The sequence below is a fragment of the Lagopus muta genome, chromosome 5 (genome assembly GCF_023343835.1).
Source record: "Lagopus muta isolate bLagMut1 chromosome 5, bLagMut1 primary, whole genome shotgun sequence".
Classification (NCBI taxonomy): Eukaryota; Metazoa; Chordata; class Aves; order Galliformes; family Phasianidae; genus Lagopus; species Lagopus muta.
Genome location: NC_064437.1, coordinates 53,399,950 through 53,425,003, shown reverse-complemented (window position 1 = coordinate 53,425,003; position 25,054 = coordinate 53,399,950). Strand labels below are relative to the sequence as shown.

Genomic DNA, 25,054 nt, shown 5'->3' with positions numbered 1-25,054 from the left:
GCACTCTTGGAGCACACAGCATCCCTGGAACATACAGCATCACAGGACATGGTGCATCCCTGGAGCACACAGCATCCTCAGAGATAGAGAATCGCTGGAGCACGCAGCATCCTTGGAGCACACTGCCTCCCGGGAGCACACAGCATCCCTGTACATGCAGCATCCCAAAGTCCCTCTGCACTGCTGCAGACAGGAGAAATGCAACAGCAAGACAGGAGGCATGGGGCTGAGCAGCCACAAAGAAGGTGCTCCAGTGGGAGTGGAGCACAGTTGGTAGCTCTCTATAAACCTACCAAAACTCAGCAGGGAATCGAAGAGTATTTATCCTTTTCCTCTGCTCTTCCCCACTTCTCCAGTGATGCACCCTCTCCTTTCTTTTGCTACACTGGCCATTTTTATTTCTCTCTGCTGTGGTTTGATAAACAGACCTCAGCCTTCACTGAAACTGAATCTTTGTTATTCTCCTCAATGGACCCACAAACAGGAGATGACAGCACCCCATGGATGCCAGCACACCCTGCAGACACGGAAGCCCGCTGCAAGGTGTGTCCTTGGGAGGAGGGATGCTGATATAACCTCTGCGTTAGTGCTGACAGATGCACAGTTAATGGTCTGTCTTTTTAATGGGTGTCACTTTCGGATCTAAAAACCCAAACTAGTGAACAGAAATCCCCTTGTGCTGAATTAACCAGGCGTGAGCGCCAGGCCTGGCGGAGGATGAGGTTTGTGCTTGGAGCTTTGGGAGCCCTTGGAACACTACCCTTTTCTGAAGGTGCATTTATACCATCGAGACTTACCTGCAGCCACATGGCCTCCCTTGCCCAAGCACAGAGGGTCCAAGGCTGCTCCTCCCCATATGAAGTCTTTGGACAGGGAGGGAGAAAGCTGGATGATGACATGATGCACAAGCATGGACAGGATGCTTTGCTTCCAGCATCTCTCTCTTTTCCTCCTTCCCTCCCCCCTACCCCCCAAACGGGATGGAGGCTGGGTTTCCCCCGGCAGCACCAAAAAGCAGCGCTGTGGGGCTGACTCACACCCACCCCTGGCTACCACATCTCCCACGCCGCTGCTCCCAGCTTCTCCCTACTGAAGAATTATGTAGCATGAAGAAGCAGGCTCCACCATCTTGAACTGGCAGTGAACTTTGCTTTCTACATATAAATACAGATAGCAATCACACCCCAATCAGCACACAAGCTTCAGGGCATCATCACAGCAACTCTAACTTTCCCATTACGATAATGTGATTTTCACTCAGTCTATAATATCACCAGCCATGAATAAAACAACTGGCTTTTCCTCTCTCTTCCCCCTCCCTGCCTCTCTCCTTCTCTCTCCCCCTCTCTCAGCTCACAGTCTTTGCATACTAATGCTGGCTGAGCATGGCTTCATGGTGTGATCCATGATGGATTTGGGAGCCCAGCCCCTGGGTGGATCCCTGTTCCCCACGCACGTGCCTTCATCCCTCTTTTAGCATCCTGAGTGCATCCTGGCTGGCAGCTGCTTTCTTGCCCCATCTGCATCACCTACCCAGAGCCGGTCCCAGCAAATGCCCCGTGCCCATTGTGCAAGTGTTGGTACCATTCTGAATGAGGATAACATGGAAGGGAGCGATCCCATATGTGGGAATGCAAACAATATACATTAATTTGGCTTTATTTCTCATTTTCCTCCAAGCCAACAGAAAGCCAGGAGCAAGTTTAGGCTTTGCAGAACACACTGTTTTTATCCAGCCAAACTGGGTGTTCTCACATCTTCCCCCCACGTGACCTCTGCTGACAAAGTTTTGGGTAGAAGTCTTTCATTTGAGAACACCAGTGGCTGTGGGGAACTGAGATTGTCCAGCCCAACTCCCTGCTGGAGCTGAGCGCTGCTTCTTTAACTCTCTTGGTGAAGGCTGTTATTTCAGGGTGAATAATTAATTCTCCTGAACATCAGCAGCTGGCCCTGGGTGGGAGCTGCACTAGAGAGAGCAGGCAGAGCAGAGGATTGGGTTAGAGGATGCGAGAACACCTGTTCCTGCCTCTTGCTTTCTCCCTAGAACCTATAAAGTGGGAAAAGGGGGAGGCATCTGCCTGGGCTCCCTGTTCCAGGGCTATTTGGGGATGGATGGGGCTTTTGCAGGCTGAAGAGATGCATCAAGTGCTGGGGGTGGCAGAGGGGAGTTTAGGGCTTCCCTTTCCCCTACAGCTCAGTCTACTTCTGTGCTTCACTGTGCCTGCAGTAGCAGAGCTGCTGGCTTCATTTGCTGTGGTGCGGTTGTGGTTGCCCTGGGCTCTTCTTGCACAGGGGCTAGAGATGGTTCCCTTGCCCTTCCCACTGTAAATAGAGAGCAGAGGCACTCCAAAAGCTGGCAAAGCTCTGCCCGCTGATCCCTCAGTGGAGCTATCCTTGCACAGCAGGGGACATGTCCCCTGATGGGTGACAGAGATATTTGAAATGGATGGGGCTGTGTTGGAGGTACCTGCCGGCAGGGCTACCTGGGAGACGCTCCTATCTGTCATCTGATTTATCCAGGTTAAAAGGCTGCAATCAGTCACCAAGGTAGATTCATTCCCCAGTAAATAGTGCCCGAGGGCTTCCAGGACCTATTTTACTGCTAAGCACTCTCTTTCCAATGCTTGAATACCTCTGTTCCCAGTGGAGCCGTTGCTGGCTGATATATATATGATATGGGGAGTCCTGGTGACTTTTTTATTTTTGCTCTGCTCAGCTCCTGGCCTCATCTGAGCTGTGTTGGGCTGCACGATGGATGATATGTTCCAGGCTTTCCATGTCTGGGGGCAAATTGGGGCGAGATGGCGCCGGGGGACCTGCGTGGTGGAGCCTGGTGCTGGGACAGCTTGCGAGGAGAGGTTTGAGGGGAGCGTTACTGTGGGGTGGCTCGGGGTGGGCTCCAACCCAGCACCCCTTTTCTCCCACACCTTCTTCCCACATCCACTTCAGGCTCTTGTCCTGCAACCATTTAAGTCTGGCTGCTTCTTTTCTTTTACCTTTCTCTGACGCATCCCTGCTGTAGTTCATCATCCCAAATCAGTTTGTTCACTTCCTCCCCCTCTTCCCCATCCCTACCCTCTCCTCCTCTCCCTAATTAGGTTTAGAGTGAAGGGCTAATGGAGTATTACTGCAAAGGACTAGGCAAGATTCCCAAAGTGCTTACCTAAGGGGAGAGTGCTTGGATTAATAGATGTGTGTTAAGGCTCTGCATCCTCGTGGTCCTGTGAGCTATAGGAGGGGCTGGGAACACAGAGCTGAGCTCCAGATCTTGGTACTCTCAGATCTCAATATTTTCAGCTCTGTCCAGGTTTCCTGCTGGAGCTTCCCTTAGTTGGGCCATTACTGCTCTTAGATGCTCTCTTAGGGAGGGGTTCCCAGTTTAGCTTGCCCTTTGGCAAATTATTCCCAGGAGGTGGGAAGGAGTCCTTTCTCAGCTGTAGAGGAGAGCTTTCCTGCTTGCAGGGTTAGGAGACTTTTCCCCTGTGCCTTGTGCAGCACCTCGCACAATAGGGCTGGTTTGGTCCCTGGGTGATGCTGTAAAGGGAACAGCCTGCACTTTAAGCATTGTCACCCAAAGGTGCCATGGGATCTGTGCTGGTGGGAGAGAGAATTTCAGGAGCTGTTCACCTGTTTTCATCTCAGAAACGTTGAAAGCTTTATTTTTATCTGCTGGTGTTGTAGCTTTAAAGTCTCTCATGTATTTTGCAGGGTGCACAGAGGCTGGAGCAATGGAGGATGCACGTGCAGGGCTGACAGGCAGTGACAATCAATAGGTCTCTATTGCCTGCAGTTTTGTTCTTGTACGTGTACTCAGGTGCAGAATGGATCAGATCAACCAGGTAGCTTACTACTAGCATCAACTTCAACCTCCAAGTGTTGTGTACCTCAGTATCTCGAGCCATGGAGGGCATTGCACTGGTGCTCCCTGTAAGTGGATCGCTGCTGGGAGGCACCAGAAGAAAAAAGGTGAGTGGTTTCATATGTCATATGCTGCTTGGGTTTGCAGATGAGTGTTTGCTGGTTAAGGGGATGGTGGCACCTGAATTTGGGACAGAGGTAGAAAAGGGAGCTTGGTAGGGTGCAAAACCTTGGCAGGGGAACGGAGAGGAGATAAATGAAGAGGAATCGCTGGGACTGTTCTGGCCACAGCACACAGCCTGAGGGAAGGAGGGCTTTCCAGAAGCTGGGCTTGAAGAAGGCATGCTGTGGTGTCTATGAGACATGGTAGGCAGGCTCAGGCTACCCCGAAAGCTGTGTATGGAGGTGACACCAGGAGACAACTGATGGCATGTTTCCAATACTCCTGGTTTTGTTAGGGACACTGCAAAGCAGTCCTTGCCACATGCATAGCATGTGCATGCATCCAACCCCAGGCCTATGTTCTGCTCATGCTCTCCAGGTGCTCTCAATGATCTCTGCTGCTTGTCTGGAGCCTCTATTCTGGTCACTGTGACCTGCTGGCAATATGTCACCTTAGGTAAGTGCTGGCTGCTCGGGGGTTTGCGTGCTCCTAACTTTGTTCCCTAGTTAGAATCAGAATCATTCGAGTTGGAAGGAACGTTTCCAATGAACAAGGACACCTATAACTTGGTCAGCATGCTCAGAGACCTGTCCTGTCTAACCTTGAGTGTCTCTGGGCATGAGGCACAGCCATAGGAGTAGCTCCTTAATGGGAGGTGTAGGGATGAGTACAGGGTGTCAGAGGATGGGTTCAGCCAATCCATGTTTATTTCAGTGCCAATAGGAGGAATGCTGGAGCTCCTGAGCCCCGGACACGGAGAGGGGTCACTCCATGGTGCTCCCATCAGGGAGGAAGGATGCCTTCCTGTGCCCTGGCAAACCCCTAGTGAAAGACAATCAGGCTCGCTGTCACCGAGCTAATTCCGATGGCATAAAAGCAGTAATGAAATTCACGGCAGGATTAGCCTCTCCATCCAATGGGCCGGCGCCGCGGTGACATATCGTGCTTCTTGCCCGAATGTAACACACCATCTAATTTACGTCGTGTAGCGAGCGGGAATGAAATGTTCATAAAGAATTGCTGAATCTTGTCACCTTAACTGCGGCCCCGGGCTCTGAGGCATCTGTCAGGGAGAGGAGAGCAGAGAAGGAGGCTCCTGCCTTGCAAAGCTGCGACCAGGGCTTTGGGAGCGGGGCGATGGCTGCATCAATCTTCTGGGGCTGAGCGGTGGAGACAGGCTCATGGGGATGGATGGGACCATGTGTGTGTATGGTGTGGGGATGAGGAAGGGGATGCTGGGATTTTCCGCCCCTCCCACACACAACCACATACTTCAGATACATTGGGATGAGAGATGGGGGACAGTATCCCCAGAGATGCATGTGCTTGGAGGTTCATGTCCCCATGCTGGGTCCCCCGTAATTTGTCCGTCTTGGGAAGCGGGTGTGTGAGCATCCCTTCTGCTGCAGCTCAGCAGCCCCCCTGCTCCCCTCCCCAAATGTTTATTTGCAGTTAATTTTCATGGATCCTAATAGCTCAGATCCTGCTAGGGGGGAATCGTGCTGTCTCTTCAGTCAGAAAGTTTGCAGAAAAAAATAGCCCTTTCCTGTTGTGTTTGGAGTAATAGTGTCTTGGTGTCCGGAGGGGAGTTGGCAGGAAAACAGGGAAGTTTATTAAGAGGAATAGATTGAATTCCACTGGGTTTAATTGGAAGTGCTTGAGCAAGCGGAGGAAAGAGTCCAGTCCAGCCCCCCAAAACAGCCATGCTCTCTGGAGGCTGAATGGATCTGTGGGGGCTGGATGCAGCTTGGGGAGCATCTCATAGCTCCATCATCCCCAACTCTGCTGGTTTGCTTACCTGGGGGTCCTCTTGCACTCCAGCCTTCATCAGCAGGTGGGATCCCACCTGGGTTCTGGAAATTCTGAGTCAGGAGTGATATGCCTCTGAAGTGGTGGGATAAGGGGGCACTTGGGACTATTTTACTCTGGAGGCTGGATCAGACAGATGTGAAAGGTAGACTGGGGTACTTTCCTTCCAGTGCTGACCCATTCCCTTTTAATGAAAACCTAGGTGGTGTCATTGGGCTGGGATGGGGTGCAGTTGAGTAGTGTGCACCTGGAATACCTATGTGCATATCTAGGGATAACCTAAACCTGAGATGCCTCTCTCCGTTTAAAAGGAAATGAGGAGTGAATATCCACTGCTGGATGCCTTTTCATGGATGAAACCGTGCTTTCACCTTGAACTGGGGTGGGTGCTGTGGGATGAACTGCAGAACATTTGTGCCTCCCCAGCACTGATACAGGCGTATAAGGAAACACGGAAATGGGTCTTTGTGGATGCAAAATCAACCAGAACAGTGCCAAAACATCCTCCAGAGAGGTGGTCCCTGGAGATACATAAAGGTCAGACCTGACAGGGCTCTGAGCACCTGATGGAGCTGTAGATTTCCCTGTTTGTTGCAGGAGGGTTGGACCAGATTGGCCTTTAAGGGTCCTTTGTAACTGTAACGATTCCACGAAAGCAGTCCCTTCCTTGTGCACCCTGCTGTCCCATGTGGACTGGAAAACTTATTTACCATTGTGAGCAAGCAGCATTTGGGAGCTCACAGTGATTTTTGTTTCACCTTGAATTCAGCCAGAAAACAAAATTCAAATTAAAGAGCAATAAATAATTTATTACTTTATTTACTTTAATTCAAAACATTGCTTCCCTTCCAATCAAGATGTATTACTTCAAATTAAATGTTTCATTAAATCTGAAATTAAACTTTTGGGGGCTGGGGAAAGGATGACTTTTTAATTTGGCCAAAACCATGAAAACTGCCTTTTCCCATTGCTTTAATTACTCTGGACCAAAAGCGACAGGAATTGTGCAAAGTGCAGTTGTGTTTCTGCTCCCACCCCTTGAGGACCAGGGAGTTTGTCTTTCTGGGCTCTCCCAGCATGGCACAAGACTGCAGAACTGCAGCTGCAAATCCGGAGAGAGCGTGTCTCCAATCCAACTCAAACCTTGGAAGGATGCATCCTTCCTTTGTGCTGCCTTTTCCTCCCATGGGTGCAGTGTCACTACTGTCGCTATGTCCTTTGCTACAGTTCACCAAGTTGGTTAGCACAGCATGAAAAGATTATTTGGGATATTTGATGGTGTCCAGTGAAGGGAGAATGCCTCATAGCATCTACTGTGGGCTGCTTTGAAGAGGGCTGGAGTCTGGAGAGAGAAAAGGCTGATCTCTATGCTTTCCACTGGCTGTGGAAGGATTCCCAGTAGGGGAACCCTCTCCTGTGAGCGTCATATTGCCTTGGGAGAGGGTTTCCTCTTGGAAATCTCTTAAAGAGCTCCAAGTTTGCTTTTGCAAATGGTCCTTCAGGTGGCGAATTGCAGAGATGTTCCCTGTGATGTGAGAGCTGGAAGCTGGGTCTCTCACTGGAAGCATCCCTCTCACTTAAGCAGGTGAGTGATGGTAGAGAAGCAACCCATGAACCCTGTTAGTCAGTAACTTGGGTGTTTTGGGCCCTGCTGAGCCTCTCATCAGTGCACAATGGCTTTTGACCTGTGGATTATAATGCCACCCCCAAGAACGATGAGGCACAAGGAAAGCAATGATCATGGGCATTTGCCAGGCTTTTACATACTTACTGAGTAAGTCAAGAGTATTTACAGGAGATCTTGCCGCCTGTAACTTAAAGCTTTAGCGAAACAAATTAGAATTGCCTTCTGGAGGCCATTGTTATAAATTACAGCCCCAACATCTGTCCACATCTGTAGCGTCTAGACAATGTGGCTGGAGGGGCTGCAGGTGGGAGGGGCATGGGGCTGTGCCGGGCACCCCAAAGCATTGCCTTCAGCCTTTGGGCATGGCTGGGTCTGCCCCAGCCCAACCAGGGGGCACATCCCTGCTCCTGCTTTCTCCTGCAGCCTGTGTGTTGACACCAGCAACAAATCTGGCCTTCGGATGCCTTGACTGCTGTTACCTTATTTACGGCCTGGTGGAGGATACGAGGGGAGGCAGTGCCTCCAGGCAGCCTTCTTCTGTCTTCTCCGGGCCCCTGTGCAGTGCTTGCAGGAAGAGGCTGGGTCCGTCAGCTGAGTGATTGTATTTTTTTTTCTTTTTACAGTTCTTAGCGCCAACCTTCTCATTTATATGTAAAGTAGCCATTAGTCATAGCTCTGTTCCCTCACACTGCCTGATGTACAATCACATTTTGCAGTGGATGAATCTTTCCACACAGCTGCTCTGCTATGAATAATCCGTTGCTGGGCCCATAAATCAGAAAAAAATCATGCACCTCCTTTGCCTGATCCTTACACAAAGTCATATATTTTACATGAGGACAAGCTAAATATTCATGAGGCTTTAAAAAGCTTTTCTGGCTGTGAGATACTTGTTGGGGTTGGTTTTGTTCTGTTGGGTCAGGTTTGGTGGTTTGGATTTTTTTTTTTTTTTTAATCCCTGTAAGAATATATCTTTTTCCCCCTTTCCCCACCATCCAGGCAGTGATGCTGAGCCCACAATGATGCTCTCGCCTTTGCCAAGGACCAGGTGACCTCATCACCACTGCTGTCCCAAGGACAGGCTGCCAGAAGATGCTGCAGTCACTGGAGGATGCATCTTTGGGGGAGCAGGAGCCCTCCACGTCCTTGCTCAAGGATTCCAGATTGGCACCCTGTGATGGAGGCCAGGAGACCCTGGTGCTTAAAGATGTGTGGTTTTTCTCCTGTTTCCTGTGTAATTAGCAGCTGCCCATTGCTGGGAAGGACGGGGCTCATCCTCTCCTGCCCTGGAGAGCAGTACCTCCTTACCCTCACAGCAGCTCTGCTATTTGTCTAGGGGCACGGAGAGTCAGTTTGACTCAGCAACCAACAAATAATTCATTGGTATGCCCTGATTGTCATTCTTCTGCCACTATAGCAAATAAAACAGCTAGCAAACGAGCATCAGAACTGGCAGAGAACGAGAAGCATGTGACTGGGCAGAGACAGGAGAGGGGATGCAAATGATGGGTATTGCCTTGTTCAAGCCATGTAGTGAACATAAATCATACCACATGATCTTGGGCTCTCTTCTCTTCCTCTTGCACAAATGACTGCATCTCCTTTAGTTCTCGGCTGTAGGGAGGCATCCTGCCCCTAAGATTCCAAGGTACTGTCCAACTAGTCCCTGCACAAAGCACACGGCCATCCCACATGGGTGGGATGCACTGGAGAAGTTGAGCAGGACTGGAGGGATGCTCAGCTGTGTTGCTTTCTAGGTATGGTATTCCTCACTGCACTCAGCAGCTTTTATCCCACTGGGTGCTGCCTGGCTCCCATTGGTGTGCTCAGTGCTGTGCAACACTGGTTGCTGCAGGACAAAGGGAAAAAGAAGGGAGAGCACCAGACCCCTTGTTCCCTTCCTTTTTGCTGCAACTTGGAAAGAACAAAGTCAAGGGACTGCCAAAGCAGCGGAAAACAAGGCCAAGCACACACAGATGGTGAGCCCACAAATTTAATTTAAAATCATTCTTTATTATTCAAAATATTAAAATTCAGGCAAAAATGCCCAGAGGAACTGTACTGATTACAGTTCCCTAATGTTTCATGGCCAAATTGTACTGCTTCCTCCAAGGGTCACTGGGACAAGAAGTGAAACCCCTCTGGAGTGCAGACAGAGGCAAGGCTTTACCTGCTGTACATCATTTACCCAAACAGTTACTGACCCAATCAGCTTCACTTAAAGCAAAGCACCAGCTGTTCCTTACCCAATTAATGATTGCCACAGCAAATTAACATGGCGTTACACCAGGCGTGGATGTGGTCCGCAGAGCCCGGAATGCACAGAGCAATATGCTAGTGCAAAAATAATCACAGTAATATCTTTACCGTTAGGTAGCATCCTTCATCTGGAAGGACTGGGAGCTCCCTGTGCGGTGTGTGGCTGGCTTTGTGCAACACACTCTGCAGGAAGGATGGGGATTGCAGGAAGGGGATGTATGGTTGCTGTTTCAAGAGAGATTAACAGGAGTTGCCAGTGTAGCTCTGCTGTGGTTGAGGCAGAACTGACCATGTGTCCATCCCTGGGTTCTTGCAATCCAAACAAATTGTTATTTAACTTGTTGTAATTCCAACTCCTTCCTTGGCTCTCTGTCTCTGTGGGCTGACTTGGGGTGCTCACGGATCTGTCCTGTCCCTCTGGTCTGTCCTGTATTGTAGGTCCACAATGTTCTGCTGATGAGAACTGAGCTGGTCTCTTCTTCTACCAAGGTTCAGTCCAGTTTAGGTGAAGGATAGAACTCCAGTTCTTAAGCAGCCATTACTGTTTTGGATCCACTATGAACCTATGCTTTTTATGATCCCAAGAACTTACCTTTAGGTTAAAGACACATTAGTCAGCCCAGAGGGCTTTGGGACAGTGGTATCTGGGGCTGCAGTATTACACTTCCTAGTTTTCCTACAATTGGGCCAGCATCAAACATTAGTGAGAAAATGTATCACCAAAGCCCGAAGCTGCCAAGCTGCTGCTGAGGGGATTCTCTCTTATCCCACCCATGAACTATGCTTACACAAAGGAGCAGGAGAGCTGTGCTCCCAGTACTTGTGACCCTCAGTTGCCTGCAATACTGTTACAGGAGCCATCCCTTTGCAATTATAGGACTCTCTTGTTATAATTACTGTCATTTACATAATTGTGGTAAGAGTTTTCAGCACTGTCAGCATTTTGGAAAATGCCCAGGCTTGTTACAGCCAAGCATTTCAGTGCTGAGTACAATGACCCAGAACGTGACTGGGACAGGCCAAGAATAACAGCTCATATCCTGATGACCCGAGAACTTTTTTCTGGAAGATTTCCATCCTTGAGATCCAGAGCACATAAGGTTATCCTATGACCATCTCCCATGCTACTCATCTAGGGGCACAGTTCCTCCAGCATCACAGCCTGGCACCACCCAGCTCAGGTGTCCCTGCAAGGAATGCAGTAATGGGCACTTTCTATGCATCGTGTTCTCTCTGATTACTTTGTTTAGAAACCTGGAGATGAGATGTTCAGAGAAAATGAAGGGCAGGGTTGGTGTGCAGGGGATGCTGGCAGTGTACTTGCAGCTTGGAGCTTCATTGTATCGCTCCAGCACGGGAACAGAAAGAATGGGTTCAAGCTGAATGTCGACAAGAGGGAGTTGATGTTTGTTGCTGGCTCTTTTGCATCTAACTTGGAAGAAACTCAGGGTAAACTTCTTAAGGTGCAGGATCACGTATAGAAAAGCAGCAAGGAGAAGAATTGGGATCACAAATTATAAAGGAATACAGTGTCATGCTTACTACAGGGAAAGGTAAAATGGAAGCAATTGGAAGGTAAAAGCAAGCAATCCCTCTCTGCTGCTCCATGTAAAGCAGCTTCAGCTTTTGGGCAGGCTGTAAGAAATGCAGGCAAATTGGGAAGAGATTAGACAAAATTAACAAAACGGACAGGACTAGTGGTGATGGCTGGCAACAAGTGGGCTGCTCCGATTTGGTGTGCATAGGGGAGATTACGGAGCAGGGACACGGGGGGCTGCAACAAACACCCTCCTCCATGTGCAGCTGTTAACGAAGGGCCATTGGACAGCGCTCCCTGATTGCTCACTGCTTGATGCAGCAAGGCGTTTGGCCTCATTTTGAGGGAAAAGTGATTTAGCATCGTTATGCCAAGGGAAGAAGAAGCAGCCCGGGAGGCTGGCGATGTGAGGAGGTGACTGTGGAGAGATTTGAGCAGAGCCAGTCTGTGCGATCCCCTCCAGAGCTGCCATTCTCCGCAGTTTGTGCCGCGCTGCCGAGGGGCAGCAACACCCACCACTGACCGGCCGTACACAGTTCTCTAAATGCGTTCGGTACCGGTTCAGTGCACGTAGAGATGTGCCAGTGCACGGGATGAGTGGCGGGTGGTGTCCGGGCTGCATTAAAGTGAGCAGTGACTCAGAAATCGCTGCTGCGTGGGCACGGTGCGGAGCGGTCCGCCAGCAGAGCCAGGAGCCTAGCGTCGGGAACGTGCACTCGGGATCTCCTTTCATTAGCCACGCGTGTGATGTTAATTAGAAACAGCGCAGGGAGACAACCTTTCATCTCGCCGAGAGCGGCCTGGGGCAGACAACGGCCCAAACGTCCCCAGAAAAGGGGCTCTCTTCGCCCGCAAACAGCGGCCTCCTTTCCGCCCCTGCCCTCAAGTCACGCAGCGCTCCGTACTACAACTCCCAGCAGCTCTCTCGCCCGCTGACGGCGCGTGCACCACCCGGCTCCCAGCATACCCGCTGCCGCACCGCCCTCTGGGATTTGTAGTTCTCTCTCACCCTCGGGCCCTCGCCGGCGGCGCGGCGGGAGACTCCATTTCCCGTGGGCCCGCGGGCGGCGCATGCGCTTTGCCGGCGGCGGGGGTGAGGTGGGGGGGGTGCGCGCGGGGCAGCGCAGGTTCCCGTCGGCGCTCGGTGCGGCCTGGCGCTGCGAGGAGGGGCGACCGCGGCCCCGCGCACGGCTATGGACCCGGCCGAGGCCGTGCTGCAAGAGAAGGCCCTGAAGTTCATGGTGAGGGGCCGTGGGGAGCGGAGGGGGCACCTGCGTGCGGGGCGGGGGCGGGGGGCGGCGCCGGGTCGGGGTGCCCTGGGCCGCGGGGGGGTTCCGTGTCGGGAGGGGAGGGGAGTCGTGCGGGGCGAGGGGCCGCGGGGCGGGACGGGACGGTACGCGGGGGAATCTCGGGTTTTTCCCTTCGTTCCCGTACTTTAGGCTGTGCTGTGCCCCGTCCCCCTGCAGCTTTGTTCCGTGTTCCTTTCCGCCCTGCCTGCGCGACCGCGCACCGACACCTCGCTCTCACCTCCTGCTGCGTTGCAGTGGTGGTGGATGTGCGCGGCCTGGGCCTGTGGGCCGCCCTTGGGCCATGGCAGGCACATTTGGGGCTGCTCGCATCTGAGATGCTCTGCGCTTGTACCTAGATTTGAGGCTTCCGACACTTCAGCTGTAGTTAAATTCCTTTTTTTATTTTTTTTTTTACTTTAGTTGTTGATATTTCTAAACCTTTTAGGCTAGAAACATGCAGCTTAGAAATGGAAACACGCTGGTACCATCTGAATGGAATGTAACGTTGTGTGCCTGAAACTACCCTTTCCCTATGGACATCACCTAAATGCCTGGCAGCGCGTGGTGAAAGTTAACTTTGGGTTGGTATTTCCAGTCCTACAGACCTAAATGTGAGCTCATCAGAAGGAAGCAATTCTGTTAGACCTTCAGAACGTATACCCAAGTGAAATCGAGGAAGTGCTACTTGCAAATGTTTTCTTTTTATTTGAGGTTTGCAACATTTGTTTGACTTCTGCTTTTTTAATCCTGCAGAACTCGTTTCTCTTGTGGTTTGGTGACCTTTTTGCTGCTAGCCCTGTAGTCTGGCAGACTTATAGGGTCTCTGCTCAGTGAAGTGGAAAATGCTGTGGATACCTAAACAGGAAAGGTAGCAATTAGTAATAATAAACCACCTTCTTGGGCGTGCAATTGGCCAAAGGACTGTCCCTGAGCCTGCTGTGATCATGTTGGGCCAAGCTGGGTGGTGACAGCCTTAGTCTACATAGCGACTTCTGTATCCTCAGATGTTTCTGTGTGCTGCCCTCGCGCACTGCTTTTGTCATTGTGTGCTTAAGTTTCCAAGCAGTAGCTTAGTTCCAGGCATTTGCAATCTTCCATAAAGTTGGGCCTGGGACCTGAGGGAATCCCTGCTCATCTCACAGCTGGCAACGTGCCACCTGAACAATAAAGCTCCATGATGCTGAGGAGAGACCTAAACATGAGAGAGAGCTGCTGTTATGCGAGCTGCATCTGGTAAGGGCTGCAGATAAAGGGAAGAATTATTGAGGATCAGACTTCACTGAGAGCTAAAAGCTAAACCAAGTTCCTTAATGTTTTATTAAAGTGCCTCTTGAAAGCAAAGTGCATGCAAAATTGCAGTGAAAGAGTGAGCTTCCCTCTGATCCCCTTGAACTTTTTAGGTATATCTGTATGGCTTGAGAATGATGAAAGCTTTTGTTTATACCACATCTCAGGCTTTTGCTTTGACATGCATCTGTGTAGTCCTTCTATCATTTTAATTATGTTGACGAAGAGTTTCTGTCAGACTCAGTGAGGTCTTTCCCTGTTCTCCGTTTGCTGTTGGTGGAGGTGTATGCAGGTAGTTGTTCCAATAAATGAGATCCCATTGTAAATATCAGCTCGCTGCTGCTGGGAAGTCTCCTGTCTGTCTGGAAGTCTCCTCTCAGTCTGTCAGGACTCAGAAAGTGCTTAGGTACTGCAGTAATGGCATTGCTACAGTCATCTGCACGGAGGTAGTGGATCCTCAGCTAATGCTGAATCATTCACAGCATATTACCATGTCATCTGAGTGTGTGATGCACTCTGTGTGCTGCTGCCTTCCCAGAAGGGCTGTGCTTTGGGTTGAGGTGGGCTTTGCTGTTAATTAGTGACTTTTCCCTGAGGCTTTCCCAGTGCTGAGGTATCTCACTGTAGGTGAATACTCAAATGTCTTTTGTAGGTGTGATCTATTATCTCTCCAGCTTTTTTGGTGGTTCTGTTTCTAATGTGAATTTGCGTTGGGTTTCATTTTGTGTTGGAAAGCAGCCCTGTAGGTGGTGTTATTTTTGGGCTTCTCTAGAAAATAATACTTTTTCCACTAAGTGACAGTGCCTCATTTTCAGCAGTGACTTTGAGCAGTGCTCCTGAGTCACAAGGTATCAGGCAAGGCAGACCTGCTGATCTCATGTCTCAGAGAAAAATGTCACGTGGAAAATTCATCCAGTGCTAACCTTATAAATGACATTATCTTGCCTTAAAAGGGGCTATTTATTTTTTAATGTGTCTGTATTCATTACCTTGAAAGACAAGGTTCTGAATGCTGGTGTGTGTGTAACTTTTCAGTGAGACTAAAATCTCATTGTTCTCCCTGGCTGCTATTGTCTCTGTTACTCGCCAATGAAACGGTGTTGCCTTTGGGTAATATCTGCTACCAGTTTTCCAGGTGTGCTTTCAGCTACCGTAGGTGTCATCTGATACTTTCAGCTTTGAGTAATGTATTTAGCATCATTCACCTACTCAGTTTACCTCTGCAAGAAGGCCTAATTTATTTGATATTCAGCTGTGGCGGATGAGCATTATGCAGTACCGAGCAGCTGCTCACCAGGGAGGGCTGTATCTGCTGGCAAAGGACTGCTGCCTATCATACACTCTACACGTCATCTTTCAAAGCTTCTTTTGAGTGAAAGCTAGTTGATAGATTTAAAAGACAACGTTGTAAATTACACAGCCCAGTGCTCTGCAGCTACACCAAGGGTTTTGTTGGAGTGGCGCCTCGGTTTATCTCAGTGCCTTTTGGTGTTTCTGAAACCCTTGAGATACGCGCTGCGCTTCATGAAGAGTGCAGCTCTAAGGGACTGGTGCGTGTGCTAAAAGGAGAGACAGCTCTGCCCATTGGTTTAAAAAAGCCACTGTCATCGACAGAAGCGTGCCTTACAGAGCTCTGCTTTTATTCCTTCAAGAATGCAGGGTTTCTGTTGTCATAACCACTTACAGAAGTACTGGGAACGAGGTGCTCGATGAGGAACTTCCACAGTTGAATGAAGTGTTTACAACTGTAGATACAGTATTTAAAGCGTGAGTGCAATAGGCTCAACTGAGACTTTGATTAAATGTCATATAAAGTAAACTACATCTGCCTGCGTAGAACAGTAGATATTTTTTTTCAAAGTAGCTTCAAATGGTTCTGTTAAGTGTACGAATGTTCTGATGATTATCTTTTTAATTAAAATGAGAAATCTTTGTTTAAAGTGGCATTCTTTTTTTACGGCCTGTTACAGTCTCTGTAACAATCATTTCTTAAGTCTGAACGTTTTTAATTCCAGGAATCCATTTATATAAAACTATGTTTAGACTTAATTAAGGAACGATTCTTACAAAGCTTGTAAATAGCCAGGAAAAAAGGGACAGAAAATAAAACTGACATTCACACTTAATGGAATGATTGTTACAAGGTATGTAATATGCTATAAAAATACAATAAAGCCCTTTTTATAAGAGTTCATATTTTTTGTTCCTCATTTTGAGAGGTATTTAAGAAAAATATCAAGGCTCTATGAAGTAACATCTGTTTGTGCGAATGGACTTGTGGCAACTCCAGTTGTGTTTAATTAGGAGTGCTTGGAGCTGCACCTGACCAGTGTGGGATCTGTCTGGGATAGTTTGGCAAGCAATAACTTGGTGTATAATGCAGTTTCACTTTCTCAGTTTCTCTGGGTGAATCAATTTGCAGTACTTCATTTAATTTCCTGGCTTGTGAATAGGAGGATGTTGATACTGGTGTTCTTCATGAATTTCTTTTTCCATTTAACACTCATTAGTGTTTTCTTTCTGGGCATCGTGATTCTAGAAGGTCCTCATTGCCTTCTTATTTCATAGAAGAGCACAAACTGGTGTCTTTTAAGATGAATTTGTTCATTATTTTTTGTCTGAAGTTCCTCTATTTTGGTATTACATCCTTGCAGGTGCTACTGGCAGGTGACGTGGTCAGTGCAGTGAAGGCTGAAAGATACCAAACCTTGGAATCCCTGGCTTGCTCTTTTCTATATGTATATTCACACACATGCAGAGCAGGTGGACAGAAACAAATCAGAGGGTTCCCTTTGCACAGAACACGTATGGTTTATGGCATCAGTAGCACTCAGATTTTGAAGAGCTGGGACTAATTAACTACTGTTTAAAACTCTGCTTTACCTTTACCACCTTCCTACTGACATTTATGTCGTGCTAACTTTGTTGTAGAATCTTGGGTATCCAGAGGAAGAGTAGCATGACAGCAACGGGAGTAATTCTGTACAACAGAATTGTACAGCAGAAGCTGGGACGGCAGTTGCTTCCTGAATGTGGGGTTGCAAAACCTCCTTGAATTTTAAATGTACTCTTAGTATTTTTCTCCAGTAGAACTCAGGTAACGTTCTCTCAGCTGGAGGATTTGTAGGAACCAGTGTTTATACTGATTTCTTTCCTTCTGCCCCACGCTCACAGAGCTGTTTGGGTTCTTCTGCTCTAAGCACACCCTGTTGGTGCTTCCAGAACTTCACCCTTTGCTTCCCTGGTTATGTTTCATTTCAGCCACTTTGCTTCATTAAATGTGTTCAATTAGAAAAGCAAATGGCAAATTTGCTCTCACATTGCTGAAGTATTTAGTTTCAAGGACTTAAAAAGCAGAATTTGTTGCACCGTGTTCTCTGCACTATTATATGTTCTATAAACATCAGAGAGAATAGGCTGACCTTAATATTTGCTTCCTAGCCTAAATCGCCGCCTTGCAGCAGTTATTTCCCACTGAATAAAAAGTTTAATTTCACGCCCTGATTAGTGCTACCATGTGCAGGTGGATATTTATTTTATGCAGCTAAACTAATCTGCCTTGGCAAATTATTTGCCAGTCAGCAGAGCTATAATTCCTTGTGAGTATTTGGTACTAAATTATCATTCTCGTTAGTAAGATGGAGCTGAGTGTTCTAAGCACAGAGTTTGGTTAAGCAAAGTTTTTCCCAACTGATCTTTAGAAGATGCAAGGTATGTGCAGAGGCCTCAGTGTTCTGCAGCTGTGCTATGGAAAGAGGTAATGGAGGTTTCAGAGGAAGAAAATGCTGGTTCTGTAGTTGTATATTGTCTCCAAGGATAAGGCGGTGGTGGGAAGGAGTGCTGGCCTTAACCACTGACTGAGCACCTGGGGAAAGGAGCCGGTCAGCATGGGAGCACAGGTGAAGGCAGTTCAGGTGATCAGAGGGGGTGGAGCCTGGCTGCACCTCTCTAGACCTCAGTTAAGGGCAGACTGCCACTGGGGAGGGATCTCTGTCTGGAGATCCCTCTTTGGTGAAGCTTTGCCCTATGAGCCCGGAATCTTCTGTTACAGGTGAGCGATCTTCTTCCCTTCCTTTAGAGCACTCTTCTGTCGTGCCCATCCTTCTGTCATTACACCTTTGGTGAAGCACCTTTTGCCATCATATTGATCCAATTGCTACAGGTGGGAAGTGGGTGGTGTTTGGAAATGGCCTCTTCAAGGGGCGATCTTAAGTGAGAGAGAGGGGGAAAAACAACAGAGAAACACTGCAGCAGCTGATCTTCAGGGTGTTTTCAGTGACCAGACGAGCTCTGATCTCCAGGCAGCAAGTGAGAGGAAAAGGTAAAGCCACCATTCTTATCCTGCTGTTTATTTTCAGTGTGAGGGACTGAGCCAGGGGAAAGGGCTGCAACTAGAAATGAGGTGGCAGAAACAACTTTATGCTCTGATCTGATTTAAAATTCACTTCATGCTATGAAAACTCTTAAAGTGGGGACCAGGTGGTATTTGCTGAGTTACGAATGCTGACTGCATGTTTTTTGTCAAGTGGATTTGTTCGTCCCCTGCTTTGTTTCCTTTGGCTTTCTCTCTGCTGGGGTTTGTTTGCACCATAAAACTCGTTAATGAAAGGTGCTTGTTTTCTATTACAAGGAAAATCGTTTATACCTGAAATTATGAAATTTCATTAAGAGTTGAGTGAAGGGATTCCACTGACTTTTTTTTAGTCTGCATAAATGCATTTCTTCTTGTATTCATTTTGAGTGATTGCTACAGTAAGGTTTAAGGTACAAATGAGCATGTGTGTAACCAGTGAGCTGAGCAAATTGCTTCTATTGTATACAGATTTTCATGCTATATTCAGCAATGTGAGTGGCATAAGCCATTTGCACATGCAAGGAGTTTCTTCTCTTCCTTGTCTGCTTATGTTGTGTTGTCTTCAACCTCCACATGCTGCTGACACTTGGGTAATGTTTAGCCATTCTTGGTGGCAAACTACCTCAGGTTCCCAATGCTCTGTTTTCTTCAGCATTCTTCATTTCCTCCTTCACAATTGAGGAGACGCTCAGCAAGGTGTAAATTGCATAGGTGCTCTTGCACTGAAGGACTGAATGAGGTGTTTTTTTGGCTGTGGCAGCAGAGAGGGTTGTAGCATAGCGGTGTCCATTGGCTGCAGCTAAAGAGTAAGTGCTCAAAATACAACTAATGGGCAATTGAACATCAAGCCGTTTTCTTGATGAGCACTGATAAGTGCTGGGAAAACTTCTTGGTTCCACAGAAACTGTTGGATATAAGCATCTTCAGATTTGCACTAGATGGCACCTGTTATTAAACAACAGTGCTTTCTTGGTGTTGACCAAATACTACTCCTGCTTTGCTGGATAGGAAACTGAAGCTCAGAAACGTACGTGGTGTCGTGGACTGCAGGAATTCACACAGGGTCATGCAGTACCTCGACAGGAGCAGGCAGCATCAGAGGAAACCGGTTGTTCTAATAGCCAGCCTTGTGCTTCTAACCATGTTTTGGTTAATTTTACAATTGGCTAACCACCTGTTAAGAGAACACATTTTATCATTAAACAAAATTAATTTTAAAAATGGCTTGAAACTGTCTGTTTTTAATGGGATCTGAATATTCTTTGTTTTAATCTGCCTCATGAGGCTTGTCTTTCTTCTGGGAAGTACGCTGTTACATCATTAAAATACCATCCCCTACTGAGAGAGAAATCGGCCCCATTCACTAAATGGCAATGCTGAAACAATGACAAGTATTTCTAAAAACTGCATTAAAATTCATTTTTTTTTCTTCATCTGTGAGCTCAGTTAACCAATGAGTGCTTGGCCTGCTTGCAGCCGGATGTGCGCAGCCCAGTTTGTTTGTTGTGATGGCAGAAGGCAGACAAAGATATGTCAAAGACTCCTCATTTAAAATTATTCTACTTTTCCATGGTGACTTTGCTCAGAAACAAACCAATTTGCTGCTTTTGGTCCCGCTCTGTACTAAGAATTAAAAACATCTGATCTAATTTCCCCCCTGCCCCGGTGCTGAAGCAGGGTGTGTGCATCATCCTGATGGGAGCAGCAGGAAGGAGGGAAAGGGAAAGCTCAGCGAGCTTCAGCCTTGCTGAGGGATGGATCACAGCTCACAGGCTGTGAGCAGGAGCCAACCGGCACCTCCTGGAGGAACCGGTCTGGCAGGCAAAAGCAAAGAGCCTCAGTGCTGGTTTTGTTCGCTTCATCTTGGGGTGAGAGGGGTTGCAGGGAAGCACCTACAGCAAGACAGAGGTGATGAAAGCTGTAGAAAAGGGAGTTTGGGAACTATCAGCCAGTGCAGAACCCTGGTATGGATTTCTTCCACCATCCGGCTTTGTGCCCATTTGTGAATTCTTGTGGTTTCTTTGCAGGAGTGCTGTCTCTTGTTGCTGGTATCTAAGGACAGTGTTACCACAGATTGTAAGGTATTTCAAGTATAGGAGAATGGATTAAATACTCAAGAGGAAGGCAGTGATGATCTTTGCTGGATACAAAGCAGGGCTGGGCTGCATTCTGGCTGGAAGAGAAATCTTGAAGCTTCTAGGCTTGCCCATTCAGCAGCCAAAAGAGTCTCTTGTTGCTTTAGAGAAAAAGGGTCTGGCCCCCTCTGCACACACATCTTTTTGTGAGAGCAGTGCAGAATGGAGCGGTGTTTGTGTGGGAGTTGCTTTTAGCATTCGGATGTTGGCCTTCAAATTCCATCTGATGGGAGGATTCTGGTGATTCTCCACAAGGTTGGTTTGTTGGATCTGCTCACTGCTCTTCTTCCCGTATTCTGCTTAAGTCTCAAAAGAATTGAGAAATGCAGCCAGCTGTCATTCATCCCCAGCAATGCAGAACAACAAGAAGTGGGTGTAGTCTCAAGAAACTGGATCAGTCTCATTTTAGAAGATGCATCTTGAAACCATCTCAGCAGTTATCTGAAGGAATCTAGACAGTGTTAACACCTTCAAATATGATCTAAGCTGGTTTCTATAGGTAATAGGCTAGGTTTGAAAGAACAAAGATCTCTGTTCTCAGTTTTTTCTTTTTTTTGTTACTTTTGTCCTTTGTTTCGTTTCTTTTGACTGAGATGATTCCAGTGCACTGTGTTGGTTTTGTACTTGAACAGCTTCTTTTTTAAAATAAACAATAAAATGCCTTGAAAATTTTCTACTGGCAAGAGGATTCCTAGGTAGCTATTTCTTGCTGGCCTTTAAAATAAGACTTAAGGCAGAGGCAAAACAGTACAGAGCTCATCAGTAAGAGGGTACCGGGGTTGGAGCACTCTTGTGAAGCATGGCTTCAAATCCCCTGTACTGGCAGGCAGTGCACCCTGCAGTTCCTTTTGCAGCCTCCTTGGAGCAGCTCTTACATGGGTGCTCTTTTCTTTGCTATGGTACTGTAAGGCTGTTCCAAACCATAGTACTTTTAGCTGGAATCCTCATTCATGTTTTTCTAGCTAAACTTCATTCGTGGCATTCATTCATTCTCATTTGATCCAGTGCCAGCGTTGTTCTTGAGTTTAAACAGCTCTTCCTGCTCCTCTGTGTTCATCTGGGTATGTTTGTAGAGAGCAGTCATATCCCCTCTGAGATGGATCTGGTGTGTTGTTTTTTCCCTTTTTCTTTCCCTCATAGGATGTTTCATATAAGGTTTTATTGTCTTAGGAGATCTTTTCAAACAGCTGCAGAATGTGGTTAATCTACCTGGGACACGGGTGGGCAGAACTATGCACAATATTCCAGGAAAGGTTTTTACTGATCCCTTGTACAAAAGCATTAGTACTAATTGGTCTCTGCTGGGAATTTCTCGTGTTATACGTTCTCTGGTGGGACTCACCTTCACAGCTCATTCGCATTGGTGAACCATCACTAAAAAGTAGTGTCTAAAAAGTAATGTGTAGTAGTCTAAAAAGTAATGTGCATCTGAGCCTCTTCCCCTCTTTTCAGTTTTTTATCCTCCAGCTTACAGTGGAAATAATGTTACTTTTTGATTTATATACGTTTTGTGTTCTGTTACTTCCAGATGCTGTGTCCAAGGAAGTTTGTTTTCAGCATATTGGTGATTCTTGGTTTTCAGCTGTTAATATTTTATAATTAATTCCAAGATTAATAGCGGATTTCAACCAAGACCCAACTGTACAGCTTGATGGCTCCCTCTTGAAAATAACCCATGATCCTCTCCCTTTTCAGGTTTTTATCCTCCTTACAACTCTGGTATTAATCCTAATCCCCTCCATTTTAACTAGTAACTTCCTATGTGTCATCTATCAAATGCTTAACTACTTGTAATTTGTCTGGACTTTGGTGATCTTCTTAAAGAAGAAGATTGGGTTGGTCTAGCACTAATTCTAATTTGTTCTAAATTAGGAGTAGATTTACTTCCATGGCGAGTGCTCTGTTTTGGCCGTAGTTACCAGAATTCAGTTTGTACTTTTTGCTTTCCTTCATGTGTTTTTATTTTTCTGAAGTCAGTCCTGCAGTGTTTCAGGCTCACTGTGGTTAGTCTTTTTCCAAATATTTATCTGCATACAGATGCTGCCAGTGACTGCCTTTTGGGTGTCTTCCCTCACTTGTGTTGTCCCTGCCTCATCCTTGCACCGTAATCCTTCCTCTGAGACAGCATGTTTCCCTGGTACTCCTTCTTTTAAATTCCTTCTCTGGTCAAGCAAGGAGCTTTTACATCTTGTTCCTGTCTTGAAGAGTTGAGAACTGTCCGGGAGGTGCCCTTGGTGCAGGGCAATTAGGGGAGGAGCTGGAATGTATCCTACTAAATGCACAGAGCGATAAGTTTTGGGTTCCAAGTTCCTTACAATGAGTGAATGGGTCTCATGCTGTAATTGTGGCACAGTGCTTTGTGAGGGAAAGGGGCTGGGGTAGGACGGCCATACATATGTGGGTTTTGGTCTGTTACCTGGAATTTAGCAGGAATACAGGAAGGTAAAAGCACTAGAAGTTCTTTTGATTTTCATGGAGACTGTAGTTTTGCAAACTTCTTAATATAGGTCACCTATTCATCTTTTTTTTTTTTACTGAAGAGCAGAATTTTCTATTCTTCACGCACTGAGTCTCAGTGAAAAAACTAGTATCCAGATGAGCTTTCTGGCTTTTATATGGATTTAAAAAGAAGTGACAAGATACAGCCTTAAAAGGCACTGTCTTCATTTTCTTGATACTGAGACAAGCTGCCTTCTGGTTTGTACAGTGCACGCTTGTGGCTGCTGCTGTTGGTGTTGGTTATTTGGCACAAGTTGGAACAGTAGCAGGAGACACGTAGTTTCTCTTTGCCATAGATTTTGCAGCCTTGAAGGGGCTGAACCTAGGACTTGAATTTCAGATTTGAAATGTCAGGTGGTTGTGGACGAGGATGCTTTTACGTGTGGGCATGGAGAGGATGTCTTTATGCTGTGGTAGTAAGCGTGCTTGCAGAGCTGGCTGGTATTTGTCTGAAGATTAATGAGGTGTCGTCACAGATCTCCACTTGATTCACAATGCTGTAGCTTAGGATTCCTTTGAGCCCTTGAGAAGGTAGCGTGATGTGTTGTGTGACTCAGGTAGTTTTCCCCATGGCTGCAGCTCGTGTCTTTGTGTCTGTCAAGGAGTGCAGATACACTTTTGGCCAGACTTTGGTCAATGCGCTCCAAGCCAGTTCACTGAAGAACTGGAGTTAGGCATGTGCTCCATGAGGAGTGAATTCATGTAGCATCTGGGCAGAGCTTACTGCTTGAGAGGGTTGCCTCCTTCAGTTTTTATAGCAAGCTGTGAGCTCGGGCAGCCAACCAACTCGTTGCCTCCGCTTATTCTCAGAAATCTTGCGCACGGCACGCTTAAATCTTAGCGGCATCAGGCCTGATAACAGAATCACATACAGGATTTCAGAGTCTCCAGACTCTGTCCCCTTATGTAGAGCACTGACGATGGAATGGGATATTTAGCTGGGCTGTGAGATGGTATGTTATGCAGTAGGAATTTATTGCTGTAATGCATACAAAGTCATTAACAAGTTCTGTGCCGCAGGGGGTACTTTCCTTTTCTATGAAAATCACTCCAGCTGGACAACCCTTGGTGCAAGTGGCCATGCCCTCCCATGTCAGTGACTGACAGATCTAATTCTGCCTTTGTAGCCGAGAGCCCGTTAGTTAATGGAGTTTTGAATATCGGTACTCAGAGGCAACCATCAGAGTACTACAATGCATTATTCCTCTTATTCAGTTGGTATTTATCAAGGAAGGTGTTATGTCTAATGAATGCAATGTTATCTTCAAATAAATTCCTGTCTGTGGGTCATAATTTAAAAGAAATGAAAATTTAAGTAGCCTTACAGTTGCTTTGCAGTGGCAGAGAGAGATGGGTTTAGCTTGCCTGTTTGAATGGTACGTGATGGAAACCCAGAGTCAGTGTCCTCTCTGAGGGAAAGGGAAGCATTATGGGTTATATGATCAGATTAATAAAATCCTTAGTGCATATGTATATTTCATACACGTCCTGTCTTTCCCTCTGTATCTTCTTGCATGGAAGCAGATAAAATGGAGAGGTAGCAGTACTGCCTTGCCAGTAACAGAGTAGGTTTCACTTTATAATTATCGTACTGACATATTTATCCTTTCTCATGGAAGTGAAGATGCAGATATTTAAGAACCCTTCTTGCACAAAAAAGCCCAATTTCCGCTCAGCACTTAATTAGCACTTGTTTATGACACGGCATCTGATTTGATTTTCAAAACAAATTGCACAGTAAAGAGGCTGATATTTAAACTGTATAGTAACCAAAGCTCCAGCTGTGACTCAAATATTGTAAGCCTTCAGGGGTTGTGTTTAGGTCTAGAAAATAGGAACTCAGGCCTGTAATTAAATGTCCTCCAGAAATCAGCCTTTGTCGGCAAGGAAAGAGGCACCACTGAATTTTAAATTGCTGACTTGTTCTCAGAAATCATTCTGTTGTTCTAGGCCTTGCTGGGGACTGCAGAAATCAAGTGGATTAAAAAGAAGAGTAGATGGCTAAAGGAACAGTGCCAGTTAAGTGTTGAAGGAAAAAAGATCAGAGCAGTAGCAGTTAGAGTGCTTTCCAAGTTAGCCCTGTGATCGCCTTCCTCAGGAAGTGGGTACTGAAAAAGAGCAAACTGACCCCAGCAACCCAGCATCTTGTTGTGGAAAATGCTGGAGCAGACGCTAAGAAAAAAAACCTTCTTATGGTACTGTAATCATGAGCATAAACAGTGTGTGCTCATGAAAAT

The 25,054-nt window shown here is 47.0% G+C and overlaps 1 protein-coding gene and 1 long non-coding RNA gene across 15 annotated transcripts in view; both read left to right on the top strand.

The window, feature by feature from the left end:
* Positions 1-2,120: 2,120 nt before the first annotated feature.
* Positions 2,121-8,977, top strand: LOC125693222 (uncharacterized). 2 transcript variants are annotated; one of them, XR_007377013.1, is made up of 7 exons: positions 2,121-2,547; positions 2,717-2,858; positions 3,709-3,966; positions 4,400-4,477; positions 7,333-7,415; positions 7,881-8,039; positions 8,457-8,977. It is a non-coding gene; the product is annotated as an uncharacterized LOC125693222 (long non-coding RNA). The 2 variants fall into 2 exon arrangements; XR_007377014.1 differs by lacking the exon at positions 7,881-8,039.
* Positions 8,978-12,359: 3,382 nt separating this feature from the next.
* Positions 12,360-25,054, top strand: part of BTRC (beta-transducin repeat containing E3 ubiquitin protein ligase) — a 107,366-nt gene continuing 94,671 nt past the window's right edge. For 8 of the 13 annotated variants that reach the window (XM_048944815.1, XM_048944816.1, XM_048944814.1 and 5 more), the window contains exon 1: positions 12,360-12,494. In XM_048944815.1, coding sequence (XP_048800772.1) covers positions 12,447-12,494 — 48 coding nt within the window. In that variant the 5' untranslated portion in view covers positions 12,360-12,446. Of the gene's footprint in view, positions 12,495-17,754; positions 17,881-17,959; positions 18,151-25,054 lie in introns of those variants that run through there. The other 5 variants (XM_048944817.1, XM_048944812.1, XM_048944806.1 and 2 more) reach the window with 5 other exon arrangements.